The sequence below is a fragment of the Aspergillus lucknowensis genome (genome assembly GCF_044049455.1).
Source record: "Aspergillus lucknowensis strain CBS 449.75 chromosome Unknown BJX67scaffold_30, whole genome shotgun sequence".
NCBI lineage: Eukaryota > Fungi > Ascomycota > Eurotiomycetes > Eurotiales > Aspergillaceae > Aspergillus > Aspergillus lucknowensis.
In genome coordinates this window covers 332,212-346,690 of record NW_027263574.1, presented here as the reverse complement: position 1 = coordinate 346,690, position 14,479 = coordinate 332,212, and the positions used below count along the sequence as shown (strand labels likewise).

Here is a 14,479-nt window from a genome sequence, read left to right as displayed (position 1 = left end):
CGCTCGCTGAGCGGATGCTATCTTGATTTCGGATCTCTTTTGTACAATTTCACGCTGGTTTCTCGGTAGCATAGACGAAAAGGAAGACGACCGAAGACGACCGAGAGTGCGGTCTTGCTTGCATCATGAGGCCGAGTCTTTGGGGCTTTCCCTTCATCTTATCTCAGTTGCATGCTCTTGTTGAAGGTGTCGATTTAGCATCGCATGTGAATCTTTTGTGAGCGTGCTTCGCCTTCATATCCCAGGATAGAGAATGCTAACGCATCCGTCAGTCAAGGAACCGAAAATGGCGGCAACAATTTCCCCGGCGTCGCCAGGCCTTTCGGAATGGTCAAGCTAGGGCCTGACCTGCTCAGTGGCACGACAGATGCATACTCAGGATACTTGCCTACGGGCGAATTTTCCGGCTTCAGCTTGATGCATGAGCAAGGAACAGGCGGGGCGCCGAAGTATGGGACCGTCTCCCAATTACCACTTGTGGGAAACATCACAGATCCGCTTTCGAATATAACTGTTGCCCGTGAGGGGACAGATGAGGCACGCGTCGGATATTATAAAGCGCAGACAGGCGAGGGGGTCGTCGTGGAGTTAAGTGCGTCGGCACATGCGGGTATTTTCCGATATACATTCCCTGAGGATGCTGTGGGCAAGAATGTGCTAGTTGATGTTTCGCACGTCCTGCCCTCATTCCGAGGACAGGGTCTGAGTCAGGGGTACCAGGGTGGTAACTTCACGATCTTCGCTGATGGCCATTATGAGGGACAGGGAATATATGATAATGGCTGGAATAGGTCGCCCAATTGGGCGATATACTTCTGTACGCGCGACCATCTCGATTGTCGTATGTGGTTTCTGGATTAACAGCTTCTCAGGTGGCTATTTCGACAATGAGATTGTCAGTAACAGATCATACGCGGGGACCGATCAGGATGGTAGTGTTGAGCAGGACAGCGGATCCGCCATTGCTTCGACTGTGTCAACGAGAGTGGGAGGATTATACGGCTTCGATGACACAATCGTGACTTCCCGAGTGGGAATCTCGTGGATCTCCTCAAGTAAAGCCTGTCAGCATGTTCAGGACGAGATCCCTGGTGAAACAGAATTCCAATCGGTTGTCAGTGACGCAGTGTCCGAATGGGATGACAAGGTCTTCTCCAAAGTCACAACAACGAGTACCAACGAGACCAGTCTTACTCTACTGTACTCGGCCCTCTACTTCATGCACCTTATTCCCACGAACCAGACTGGGGAGAACCCTAATTGGGAATCAAACGAGCCATATTATCAAGATATTTTCACCTTTTGGGTGCGCATCCTATATCTAAGGGCAGCTGCATATCGCTAACATGATGGGTAGGATACGTTTCGTTGCTCAACGGCTCTCATGCACATCCTGCAGCCAGTCGCATACGAAGAGCAAATCCGTTCCCTCATTGATATCTGGCGATTCGACGGCTACCTCCCAGATGCACGATCGTCAAACTACAACGGCAGGTCCCAGGGCGGGTCGAATGCGGATAACGTCCTCGCCGATGCATACGTCAAAGGGGTCCGTGGTGCCGTTGACTGGAACGATGGCTACCGCGCAATGGTGAAAGACGCCGAAGTCACTCCTCCCAATTGTCCCGTCGATCCCATGGCCCCAGATTCGTCCACTAAAGAGGGACGCGGTGCGTTGCCAGACTGGCTTGACCTAGGGTACATCACTCCACGATTCTCCCGCGCCGTCAGTCGAGGAGTCGAATACGCCTGTAATGATTTCGGTTTATATCAGGTTGCGTCAGGACTCGGAATTAAAGACGATGCGGATAAGTACCTGAATAGATCCAGAAATTGGCGGAACCATTGGAACCCAAAGCAGACTTCTCTGGGATTCTCTGGATTCGTCGTTCCTCGCGACGCGAACGGGTTCATCGAGACAGATCCATTGCACAATAGCGGTTATTGGGGGGACCCATACTACGAAGCCAACTCGTGGGCTTATTCTCTGACCAGTGTCCACGATATGAAGCATATTATTGAATCGGCAGGTGGCGAGCAGACCATGATTGAACGCTTGGATACGATGTTCACGGAAGGTGCGAGTGGCTCGAGTGGCACTATTTTCGATCCGACGAATGAACCGTAAGTTCCTCAATCATAGGGTTCTGCCATTGCCAGCCGGAGAGACCAGCTAATCCCGAGCCAGGATGTTTAACATCCCGTATCTATACAATTACATCGACAGGCAAGACCTCTCAGTCTCTCAATCCCGGAAGATCGCCAAGACATACTACCACACCGGCGTGACAGGCCTTCCCGGCAACAGCGACGCAGGTGCTATGCAGACATGGCTTCTCTGGAACATGATCGGTCTATATCCGATTACAGGACAAACGACTTTCCTCATCCATTCCCCGTGGTTCGAGTCCCTGACCATTGATATGGGCAGGGGGAAGACATTGCGCGTAACTGCCACCGGAGGCGATGGAAACGGCGATGAGAATATTTACGTGCAACGGCTGACGGTGAATGGGATGGATTGGAAGAAAAACTGGTTGGAGTGGGATGATATCTTCTCGAGAGGGGGGACCTTGGAATTCGAGCTTGGAAGTGAGCCGAGTGGGTGGTTCACGGGCCCAGTCCCACCTAGTCCAGCTTCGTGAACGATAGATTCGGATAGACACTCAGCGACGTTTTATCGTAGTAGCCGCTGGAAGACCATTACCAGCCCCTAAATACCGTCCACTAGGGAGCCATACCCCTTCTATAGTCGATGAAGGTCTCGATTTGGCCTTGGAGGTCTGGACGCTGACGCTAGGCTCGGAGATGGCGGTACCCGGGGCATTAGAAATAAGGTCCCTCCTACGGAGGTGTGCACCAAAAGTTTGGGCCGCGCTAGTAAGAAAAGGAATGTATCGCTGTTTCAATTTACTAGTAATTCCCATGGCAACTGTAACACTAGTATATTCCGCGACCCCAACATCTTGAGAATTGCTTCTTCTACCTTAACCTCAACATCTCAACACGATTTTTGAAGCTATTCAGGCCACTAGTCAGTCGATCTTCATGATTTTTATGTTGTTTTAAAGCGAATTTCTTCCTGAACTTAATGACCAACCCCTTCCTGCCTCCCCCTACTACTATAATGCCTCATGGTGGCTTTCATCCGACGGAAATCCGCGTCCAGGTCCTTACTTTATGGGCTGTTGGCTTTAAGCCTCCAATAATAGCAAGCATGCTAGGTCTCGATCCTCGGACTATATGGAAGCTTATAAAGAAGGGCCAGGATCGTGGCTACTGGCTGGAGGAGAACCTCCGTGTGAAGCTTGAATTCGTTGAAGATGGCAAGCGATCTGGCTGGCCTAAGGAGATTACTAAAGCTATAGAGAATACAGTTCTTGCTTTAGTCTCTGCAGACCGTGCAGGCCGTGAGAAATCATCAGAAATTCTTGCTTATGAAGCTGGTATATCTTATTCTTCTGTTTTACGCATTCTACGCAAGCATGGCTTTGTTATTGCAAAACCTTTATGGAAACCTGGTCTAACTGAAGCTGCCCGAGCTAGATGTCTTGCATGGTGCCTTGCTCACCAATATTGGACCTTAGATGACTGGAAAAATGTCATTTTTACCGACGAGACCTCCGTTGTTCTAGGCCACCGCCGTGGAGCTATACGAGTGTGGAGGAATAAGATGGATCGATATTATAAGACTTGTACACGGCGGTGTTGGAAGTCTAATAGCAACTTTATGGTATGGGGTTGCTTCTCGTACGATAAGAAGGGGCCTTTACATGTGTGGGAGCCAGAAACTGCTGTAGATTGGAAGCGTGCTGAGGCAGAGATTAAAGCTTTAAACAATGAGCTAGAACCTATATACAGGGAGCAATGGGAGATCAACACAGTAATAAAACAACTTCATCTACGTCCAAGAGGTGGCCGTACACCAAAATGGAATTGGAATGAGAAGAACGGCAAGCTTATTTGCAAGGGAAAGGGTGGAATTGATTGGTATAGATATTAAACGGTTTGAACCTCTTTTCTATATAGAATTATACCTTTACTAACACTTTCTTTATCTTGCAGGAAGTCCTAAAGCCTCTCCTTATCCCATTTGCTAAAGAATACATGATCGAGCGGCCTAATACTGTTGTTCTCGAGGATGGCGCGCCGGCTCACCGTCATCATATCCAGAAGCGTGTATACGATCTTCATGAGGTTCAAAAGATCCTCGATTGGCCGGGTAATTCGCCAGATCTTAACGCAATTGAGCCTTGCTGGGCGTGGCTTAAAAGGTGTACAACCTCTCGCGGTGCTCCACGCGATAAAAAGACTGGTAAAGAGGCCTGGATTAAGGCGTGGAGAGACCTTCCACAGGAGACTATTCAACACTGGGTTGAACGTCTCATGCGTTATATTCAGGAAGTCATCCGCCTAGATGGAGGCAACGAATATAAGGAAGGCCGTGAGGACCGTGATACGCGTAATTGGAAGGGTTGGAGGGTCAAAGGCCGCCTCTTGCCGCGTGTAGACCTTGCTCCTCTTGAGGAGGATTGGATCCCTAAGCTTGAGCCCGAGCCTGCTTCTGAATAGCTTCATTTTTGACTGTTTTAGTATTTAGGGGCCTATCGGCCAATTTTGTGCCTAATATGTGACTGAGGAACAAGTTGCCATAGAGATTACTAGTAATCTTGTTACAATAATACATAAAAGTTACTAGCGCGGCCCAAACTTTTGGTGCACACCTCCGTAGATAGAGAGAAGCTAAGGAGTGATGTATATAGAATACGGACCCACTGTTCGGTGGTAGCGACTCCATTGCAAGGACCCAACCGCTGAAAGCCAGAGCGAATCACCGAACAATGCCCACAAGTCGTCTGCTTTCGCGTTACGGATGAGTGACAGGGTTTGAGAGCAAGGAGTACAGGTTCGAGGTGTGATCATCCGACTGGCATTGCTCATCGGACGTGAGCATCCAGTCGATATCAGTGCCTATGTTGAATTCTCCGTCTGGAACTGGTTGTTGGCCTACCGACATTTCATGGTCTTTTTCGGTATGATTGTAAAATTCATTCGAGGTCGGGGATTGCCCAGTTCTTGGTAGATAGAAGTATTCCGATAGGTGATTTTTCTTGCTCGAACGTGTACGGATCTCCCACCGTCGTTGCAGCCTCAATAGCAGATCCTTAGCGCGGCTAGCACAAGACCAACTTATGGAGAACTCATCCAGGGCCCGAAAACACGTGCTCAGGTGACTTGTGATATCATCTCGTCCGCTAGGATACTGCGTCACGGCTGCGAAGAGGAGCAAAAGGACCGCAGACGATGTGATAGCCACAGCCTTGGTATGGATCCGTCGAAGAGTGTATCTGGCTTCGTACATTACAAGGATCCTAGCGATGGAAATTGCCGACTGAATACACATCTCTCGAGCATGCCGATGGCCTGGACCCTGCGGTGGCTGAGGCTGTAAACGGCTTTTTGACATCCAAGGCCGGTGGGCATAGATCATATTTTGATAATATTGCATACTTCAGGAAATTAGTCTCGTGGTTACGCTATCCAGCAGTCGTTCGCGAGTAACTTACTGTAACAGCAACGTTTGCGGAGTATACGGGCTGGAGTGGTCCCCTAGATCGATTTGCAGCATCTGAGGAAGCTTCGCTTTCCATTTAAGAAGCCTTGTAACGATCTTCTCATTCAGCTGTTGAAGCACGACCTTCGAGATACTTGACGTTCCGTATCTAAATGCCAGATGTCAGCAACATAGAGATCGACCAAATAGACGCAGAATCCTACAGAATGTAGCCACACGGCGCCATGATCTCGCAGAGAGTAATCTGCTGCTCGCAAATGGCATCCATACAGTCCGGAACACCGGTGGCGGTATAAAGGGAGTCGGGAGATATATATGGGACCCATTTGTCATGTTCAGGCTTCTTCTCCTTACTAAGAGTTTTTCCAACTGTGACATCTTCCATATTGGTGCGGAAGGGCCTCCCAAGATGGAACCCAAGTTGACTGCATAGATTGTTAGCGTACGGCGGGAAACGACTTCGATATAGAGAACTGACTGATCAACCGTATATGCAGCCCAGAACACCGTTCGGCGTAGATCTGCATCCGCTGTGGTAATAATTCCGCTGGAAATGTAGGAAGACATATCTAGATGTAGAGCGAGATCAAAAGCAAGGCGGATCGCCATTCCTAGGAATGTAAGCCCAACTCGCGTGAGTCCGCAGAAGAGTAAATACCGCTATAAAGCCAGCCACGCGCATCCCTTCCACTTGCAGTCTCAAGGCTGCTAAGTATTACCATTGATTGGACAGTCGCGACACAAGCGCTGTCCAGTTCGGTTTCGAGAAGCGCTTTTGCACGCTCTGCAAAGAAATCCACTAAAGACTTTGGAAAAGTCACAAAGTTCGGATGGTAACGAGTCTCGAAAGAGGCACCAACAGCGCACCTAGCCGAATAAATCAGAACATTAGTTGCCTTCTCCTTTCGGGTGGGTTAGATACCTACATTGCATTTCGGAGTGATTCAGAGTAGAAGGGCGTGTCTTCCATAGCATACCACTTTTCCATCGCATGTTCATAAATTTTGCGGTCCACTACATGGAAAGATGGATCCTGCCAGCAGAAATAGAGATTGAGTAAATGGACTTCCAGAGCAGAGGGAACTATTTTGTTAGTTCCCAGGCGACTCAGACACTCCAAGGCATCATTCTGAGCAACAGATTGCGTCTTAGAATTGGCTGTGATCACCATGTCAGCGAGGTTGAACGTTGAGGTCGGACCGTAGAACTGGGTCCGCCCTCCAGGAGCAATTTGCAGTGTACCGACGCGATTGGAGAGTTCGTCAATGAGGCCTTCTATATCTTCAGTGCTGCTAGATTCGTCCACCAACGTCTGGTCATCGTCGGCGATCATGGGTTCGAATGGTTCAGATAGCGTTTCAAACCCTGTACTCAGTGGGGCACCTGGGGAAGAAGAGTTGAGACAGCCTTCCACGTATGGAGTAACTGGCGCGGTGCGAGCGTCAAGACCCAATTGCCAGTCCCAGCTGGCGGGGTCAGCGTTCGGGTTGATGTCTGTTGAGTTGTGACAATCCCCACGAAACGGCATAGCGGAAGCATCACCACCGAGAGCAGGAGGCAATGCAGGTTGAGTTTGCCCAAAGTTTATTGACTGGGTTTCTGGTAAAGCACCAGAGGACTGCCGGATCTCGAAACCCTGTGCCGAAAGGCCGACCGCAGCTGGCAGAACATCCTTAGATTCTTCAGTCAAGGGCTTCGCCGCGCAAGGAAATTGACGGCCTAAAGATGAGTTTATCTCATTCAGTCCCAGCATCTCAAGAACCTTTCCCAGGGCCAAGTCCCTCTCTTCGGACATCGGTGGCGGCTGCAGCCCATTGTCTCGGATAAAGCGACATAATTGATCGACTCTATTGGATAGCAATTCAATTGCAACGCGGAGAGGTAGCCTATACGGTCTATATTAGACTTTCTGGAGCCACAGTCCAGCTCACTCACGTCGCATACTTTCTTTTATCAACAGCTTGGTAGCGACATTCACGATTCCGATTGGCGCAGTTCGAGCATGCTGGTTCAGCGCCATCACACTGGATACATCTTTATCAACAGGTAAGAACTCTCAATGCATTGCCCCCCAATAGGAACAGCGGTTGACTCACCTTGACCTTGCTTTCGCGACAAGATACGCAAGCCATAGTGGCATGCCTCCTCCTGGCGAAGGACTTCAGGGGAGGCATCTTTTCGCGCTACCATCAATTTCGATCCTGTGCTCGCTTTCTTTTTCCTCTATCCGCGATGCTTAAAAAGAGTGGAAGGAGAAGGGGAATGCCATTCGGGAAAAAAGAAAGCAGGAAAGGTGGGGAGGCCTGCTTGTTGAGGTTGTGGAGCAACACCACTGCACCTCCAGGCTCCCTTCCCCAGAACCTTGGAAAGTTCACCAACTTCGTCCCCAACCGCGCACCAACTGCTTGGTGCTGTCCCGCTCTCCAGGGCGCCGTAGTCAAGATACAATGCGGAGAGGCAACCACCACCATGCCTCCACCAGTCCACTCAGGTGATTTTTCTGCTCTCACTGAGCAAATGATGTGGACGCTCGCCGAGCGCAATTTGGTTTCGGACGCGAATCGGTGGTAATCCCGAGTTTCTCTCCAAAACCCCAGCCTTTTCGGAGAATGGAAACCGACGCTAGGTTTGAGGCTGTGGGGATGGCCAGCGAGAGTACCCCGGATCGCCTTGAGAGTACCCAGAAAGGACAAGATGTACTTCTCCTTTCACAAATGAAGAATTATTCAGCTTATATAGGGGCATTCTGCCAATTCAATTTTTTGTCTTGTGCGTCCGACAGTTTTTTCCATTCCCCACGTTTTTCAGCACTATGTTTCTCCAGAATACCCGAGGCAAGACCCTCCAACTCAGTATCTCCGCAGCGTGTGGTGCTGGCTTTTTGTTGTTTGGGTATGATCAGGGCATCTTTGGTGGCTTGCTAGACAATGAGCACTTCCTTCGAACCTTTGGGTACCCCAATGCTACCATACAAGGGCAGATTGTCGCTACGTATGACATCGGCTGCATCATAGGCACATTGGTGTCTATGGTCTGGGGTGACAAGCTTGGACGCAGACGGTGCATTCTCACAGGTTGTTGCATTCTCATAGTCGGTGCCATTCTTCAGACAGCTGCATACTCCCTAGCACCAATGATCGTTGGGCGTGTGGTGGCGGGAATAGGAAACGGCATGAACACCATCGCGTGCCCAGTACTACAGTCAGAGACGGCGAGGGCACATGAGCGGGGAAAGCTCATTGTCCTCCAGTTGGTGCTGAATATTTTCGGTATTGTTATCAGTAACGTGAGTATATCGGACTAAGTGATGGCGGGAATTGACTTTTCTAGTGGACGAACTTCGGCTTCACTTATGTCCCAAACTCAGCCGTGAGCTGGCGTTTCCCCCTTGCATTTCAATGTTTCTTTGCGCTCATCACCATCTCCCTCATTCTTGTGACTCCAGAGTCGCCCCGGTGGCTCGTCATGAAGAGCCGCGCCAGCGAGGCTCAACATATTCTTTCGCGGCTGTTGGATAAGCCCCCGGGTGATCCCGTTGTAGTTGACGAACTTCAGGGCCTCGTGGCTACCGTTCATCATGAAGCGGAGGTGCAGCAGTCAGCCCCGATAAAAGAGATCTTTGCCAGGGACAGCAAGCAGCAAACCCTCCGCAGAATCCTTCTCGGCGCAGGTACCTCCTTCTTCCAGCAGGTGGGCGGCACGAACGTCATTGCTTATTACCTCCCGATTGTTTTAACCCGCTCGGTGGGACTGAGCACCCGTCTTTCCCTGATTCTTTCCGCTTGCGATTCCATATCGCTGATGTTCTGGGGCTCCGTCGCAGCTCTGCTTATCGACCGTTATGGGAGAAAAAAACTCATGTTAATGGGTGTTACTGCGAGTAGCATCTGTTTTGCACTCGTCGCAGTTGGGCTACGCTATGGCGGCCCCGAAAGCAAGGGCATGTCTATCCTCGCCGTCGTCTTCATCTTCATGTACTACGTCTTCTACGGCATGTCCCTCCTCTCAATCCCGTTCATGTATCCGGCGGAAATCAACTCGCAAAGGATGCGGAATATCGGTGCCTCTTTTGCCACGACAATTAACTGGGTTTTTGTCTACGTTGTGGTAGTTGCCACTCCAACCGGCATTGAAAACATCGGCTGGAAGTACTACATGCTCTATGCGATTTTCAACTTCCTCTTCATCCCGATTATCTGGTATTTCTACGTTGAGACCGCCAATCTCTCACTAGAGCAGGTTGACCGGCTGTTCGAGATCAAACACGATGCTGGAAGGGATATGAGCTGGTCCGAGGCATACAGACTTGCTCGCAAAGAAAATCCAGCTGGTCGGGGCATGTATGCAGTGAAGGATGGTGCTGAATCAGAACACTGTGAGGTGCTAACTTGATTAGCTCTCCCTGAAGGAGGATTATCTTCTTTGGCAAATGTACCTAATGTCGACAGAGTAATACGCCAGGGTATATGCAAACCCTCCCAGTAACAGCAGCTCGTGGATATACAAAGTCAGAGATATAGCCGTTTTTTCTTACCCATAGAGTATTTGCGTCTCCGCGCAATTAGACTTTTGGACATAAAGTATGTCTTATTGGAGACGGCTATCTTTCTTCGCCTTCGGTTATGGAATATCTTGAGCTGCTGCGAGTATGGACGGGTCCTTTGTGGAGACCCAGGTTGGACTCTTTATCCGCTCCACGCAAAAAGCCCGGGGGTTCAGAGCAGCTCAAGTCGGATTCCAACCCCCGACAATGCTCTTGATTCTCGGTTTCCGACACCTACTTAATCTAGATCCCAATCCACAGGCGAGTCCAGTTGTCAGAATCTACTCCTGCCTCTCTGCCAAACCTCCGACCAACCAAGGTCAAACCACATTCAACTTTAGCGCAAACATGTCTCCCCAACAACTCCGTATTGGAGTTGCTGGCCTTGGGCGAATGGGTACACATAGCCAAAGATGCGTCACGAAACAACAACTAACAAAACACAGGCAAACGCCATGCGATGAACTTCCACGCATTCACACCTCGAGCACACGTCGTCGCAGCGAGCACGCCCGATGAGACAGAACGCAAATGGGCCGCAGATAATCTTGAAGGGGTCAAGATATACGCTGATTACGACGAGATGCTTGAGAAAGAAGACCTCCAGGCGGTGGTTGTTGCCAGTGTTACTGCCGCCCATGCAGAGCAGACCTTAAAGGCTATTGAGAAAGGGTACCACGTTCTCTGCGAGAAGCCTCTGAGTATTGACGTTCAGATTGTAAGACGGACCACCCTAGGCCCGCAGGAATGGAGACACCGATTTGCTAATCTACCTTTTCTATCTCGGGACAGGCCCAATCCGTCGTCAAGGCATATACCAAATCCCTCCAGTCCCATCCAAGCCAGAAGGTGATGTGTGGTTTCTCACGCCGTTTTGACTCCTCCTACCGCGAGGCCCACGAGAGAATGGCACGCGGAGACCACGGCAAGCCAGTGGTATTCCGCTCACAAACGGCGGATCTACTCGACACATCCGGCTTCTTCGTCGAGTACGCAAAGACCAGCGGCGGCATTTTCGTCGACTGCTCTATACATGATATCGATCTCATGCTCTGGTTCTTCGGTGAAGACTGCAAGATCAAGAGCTTACAAGCGGTTGGCGTCACCGCTGTCCATCACGGTCTTGAAGCAAGCGGTGACCGCGACAATGCAATTGCAACAATTGAATTCTACGGAGGAAGAATTGCGTCGCTCTACTGCTCGCGTATGATGGCGGCGGGTCAGGAGGATACTACCGAGATTATCTGTGAGCGCGGTTCCTTGAGGGTAAATATGCAAGGACGGAAGAATCACTTCGAGATTCATGATTCTCTAGGTGTGAGACGAGAACTTCCGCAGCACTACTACGAGCGGTTCAGGGAAGCTTTCGTCACTGAGGCCCAGGAGTTTACAGCATCTTGCTTAGAGGATAAGCCCGCACCAATCCCCCTTCAGAGCTCGGTCACGGCCGTGGCTATCGGCCAAGCTTTGCAGCGGAGCTTGGTCAGTGGTGAGAAGATATTCTTCGACGAGAATGGGCTCAAGATATAGAAAAGTTTAGACCCTATCTACGTAAATACTCAGCCCTTCTGTAAATAGAACAAAAATTTACGGTGTGCACTTGTCTGTATCCGGCTGTAAGCCAAGCCCATAGGAAATATCCCATGCAGTAAAAACGGGTCCCTCAGCAGTTTCGACGGACTCTCGAGAATACCTTGTATCATTGACATTCCGTTCCCCGTAGTATGGCCAAAGATCTGCGCTCCCTCCGTCGTGCCGCTGAGATATCCGATAGGATCAACTCCCGCTTGAGAAGCAGCCCGGAGGGAATGCGTCACCCTTACACACGAAACAGAGTATTTATGATATCAGTAGGCTCAGGACACTCGCAGATCCCGGAAGGTCGACTAATGGCTTGTCGGTCTTCGAAATCGGATATGGCGGCGCCCATAGACGCAACTGAGCTTAGTGGCACTGAGGTTGAGTCGAGGATGCCACCTGGGCAGTGTCCTTGAGTACCGGGCTGGAGGGATTACCTACTTGCTCTATCCAAATAAGTACCAGACATGCCGGAATCTTTGCGGGTCGAACGGCGGGCAAGGGAAGAGGGATCGGATGGTGGGCATACGTGAATGAAGAATAACTAAGGGCGTGCCAGCGTAGTTTGTCTAAATCTCACGTTGCAGCTTTCGAGTCATTTGTTCTGAGGTTTAGAAGTTTATCAACTGCATGGCAGAGAATAAATGCCTCACACTATAAAATATAGCTTTTACTTGATTGTCAGGTGTTTATCAACAGTTCTTCCCGTTATTCCAGTTGGTGATTCAGCGAAGTTGGCTTCAGCAGGAGAGAAGTAATGTAAGTAACGCGTCTTAGGGATGGGGGATCGCACCTCACTCTTGTTAGAGAGCCGGGATCAGGACATTATTCTCCGTGCATCCAACCAGCTGGAGACAGGACTTCATTACTCCATGGGGCCATCTCAGCTCCATACCCAAACAGACTATCCGCTCAGGTTCAGCTCTCGTTACAACTCAGCGGGCGCCATAACCAGACACGGAATTCGCTTTCCTGTCCACGCTCCGAAGATCGAGATGTCCGTGTTGATCCTTGGGTGGCAAGAGTTAACCGTGCCTCCTGACACCCCGGAAACGAAAGACCGCCCATTACCCAGTTTTCCCTCCCAACGGAGACTGACAGATGGGAAACGGTGTCCGAAGTCGTAACATCGGAGGTCAGAGGTGGATATATAGGGCTTAAGTCACGCCAAAGCAAAAAGACATCCAAACAAGCCTGACCCCAACGTGAAAGATCCTATAGTCTTCGGCATGGTGCCAACCGTCGTCCAAGCCAACCCTGTCAACCTCGAAAGGGTTTCCGACAACATAGACGCCGCTAACGCCCTCAAAGGAAACCTCAAGAAAGATAGAGATCTCTAAGATGACTCCGAATTCGATAGAGACAAAGACAAAACCAATTTCCCCCAGTTCGAAGATGCCTGCGACGACCGGGTCAAGAACTTCTATGCGCAGCAGCACACCCTGCAAACCGTGGCATTCAACCTCAAGGCGCGTAACGACTTAAGCACAAGTCCTACATGGGTGTCTGGGAGGCCATGGAGAAGTTGAACACATTCATCGATGAATGTGACCCTGACACCTCCGAGTCCCATACGTCCCACCTCCTACAAACCGCAGAGGTACTCCGCAAGGACGGAAAGCCTTGTTGGATGCAGCTGGTCGGGCTCATTCACGATCTTGGGAAACTACTCTTCTTCTTCGGCGCTGAAGAGCAGTGGGATGTCGTGGGCGATACCTTTCCAGTTGGATGTGCCTTCGACGAAAGGATCATCTACGGACGTGATTCCTTCAAAAGGAATGAGGATTATGAGAACAAGATCTATGACACCAAGTTTGGAATTTATTCCCCCGGCTGTGGATTGGATAATGTGATGCTGTCGTGGGGCCACGACGAGTATCTCTATCATATTGTGAAGGATCAATCCACGATCCCCGATGAGGGTCCGGCCATGATCCGCTACCACTCATTCTATCCGTGGCATCGAGAGGGTGCATACCACGAGTTGATGAACGAACATGACAAGAAGATGCTCGAGGCCGTTAGGGCATTTAACCCCTATGACTTGTATAGCAAGAGTGACAGTGTCCCTGACCCTCAGCAATTGAAGGTATGTCGTCACTATGCCGAAATGTCTGTGTTTTCAAGATCTAGAAAGAGACTTGGAGCGGCTTACTTGCATTTCACTATTAGCCATACTACATGGAACTCATCGATGAGTATTTCCCAACGAAGGTCATTCGATGGTAATCGAAGTTTTGCCGCAACGTCCATCCATTTATTATTGTCCTTGGCATGACCTTTTGTCAAACCATCTGAAGCATGCTATGCTTGGTACCGTTTAATCCTATATCTAGAGCAGCAACATACATGCGTCTCCCATTATAAAAGAAAAGAGTGAACTCAGATTCCATACTCCTTCCTCATACATTATGCTCCGCCCCTACCACATCCATCCCCTTCCGTCGTCATTTAAGCGCGTCACTGACATGTCCCTGATGGATGGGGATCAGTCTCAGCCCATTATCGTATCCTCCATGTCAATATTGGATACCGGGAAGATTTCCAGCTTGCAAAGTAAGGGGACCCATGAGACACAACCCCCATAGTCCCAACTGGTAATCTTGGAGCCTGCCTCGCTACGTCATGTCTCACAGAGAGCGCCGCAAACAGGACGCAAGCATTGGCGAGGCCAGAACCCTAAGCAATAGATGCACACTGCTGGTGACTATCTTTGTGCCTGCCTCTTGAGTCAATGGTGTTGAACCTCAAATTCGCGCGTATATTCTATCCGCGATAATGGT

General features: G+C 50.0%; 5 protein-coding genes across 5 annotated transcripts; 4 read left to right on the top strand and 1 right to left on the bottom strand.

The window, feature by feature from the left end:
• Positions 1–125: 125 nt before the first annotated feature.
• BJX67DRAFT_389281 (alpha-1,2-mannosidase family protein) lies at positions 126–2,815 on the top strand (the record flags this gene model as incomplete). The annotated part of the gene is made up of 5 exons (XM_071034485.1): positions 126–217; positions 273–817; positions 873–1,306; positions 1,358–2,124; positions 2,189–2,815. 5 exons carry the CDS (start codon positions 126–128, stop codon positions 2,643–2,645), a joined length of 2,295 nt encoding a protein of 764 aa, XP_070884704.1. The 3' UTR covers positions 2,646–2,815.
• Positions 2,816–4,695: 1,880 nt separating this feature from the next.
• On the bottom strand, positions 4,696–7,749 carry BJX67DRAFT_389279 (transcription factor domain-containing protein; the record flags this gene model as incomplete). The annotated part of the gene is made up of 8 exons (XM_071034484.1): positions 4,696–5,510; positions 5,568–5,723; positions 5,779–6,000; positions 6,054–6,186; positions 6,234–6,442; positions 6,502–7,461; positions 7,520–7,599; positions 7,672–7,749. The coding sequence occupies 8 exons, from the start codon at positions 7,747–7,749 to the stop codon at positions 4,868–4,870; spliced, it is 2,481 nt and encodes an 826-aa protein (XP_070884703.1). The 3' UTR covers positions 4,696–4,867.
• A 638-nt stretch (positions 7,750–8,387) lies between these two features.
• BJX67DRAFT_389276 (sugar porter family MFS transporter) lies at positions 8,388–10,064 on the top strand (the record flags this gene model as incomplete). The annotated part of the gene is made up of 2 exons (XM_071034483.1): positions 8,388–8,861; positions 8,906–10,064. The coding sequence occupies 2 exons, from the start codon at positions 8,388–8,390 to the stop codon at positions 9,965–9,967; spliced, it is 1,536 nt and encodes a 511-aa protein (XP_070884702.1). The 3' UTR covers positions 9,968–10,064.
• Positions 10,065–10,466: 402 nt separating this feature from the next.
• BJX67DRAFT_373091 (uncharacterized protein) lies at positions 10,467–11,648 on the top strand (the record flags this gene model as incomplete). Its single annotated transcript, XM_071031342.1, has 3 exons — positions 10,467–10,515; positions 10,565–10,836; positions 10,911–11,648. The coding sequence occupies 3 exons, from the start codon at positions 10,467–10,469 to the stop codon at positions 11,646–11,648; spliced, it is 1,059 nt and encodes a 352-aa protein (XP_070884701.1).
• A 1,149-nt stretch (positions 11,649–12,797) lies between these two features.
• BJX67DRAFT_373090 (DUF706-domain-containing protein) lies at positions 12,798–13,925 on the top strand (the record flags this gene model as incomplete). Its single annotated transcript, XM_071031341.1, has 4 exons — positions 12,798–12,831; positions 13,038–13,147; positions 13,183–13,785; positions 13,869–13,925. The coding sequence occupies 4 exons, from the start codon at positions 12,798–12,800 to the stop codon at positions 13,923–13,925; spliced, it is 804 nt and encodes a 267-aa protein (XP_070884700.1).
• Between the last annotated feature and the right edge of the window lie 554 nt (positions 13,926–14,479).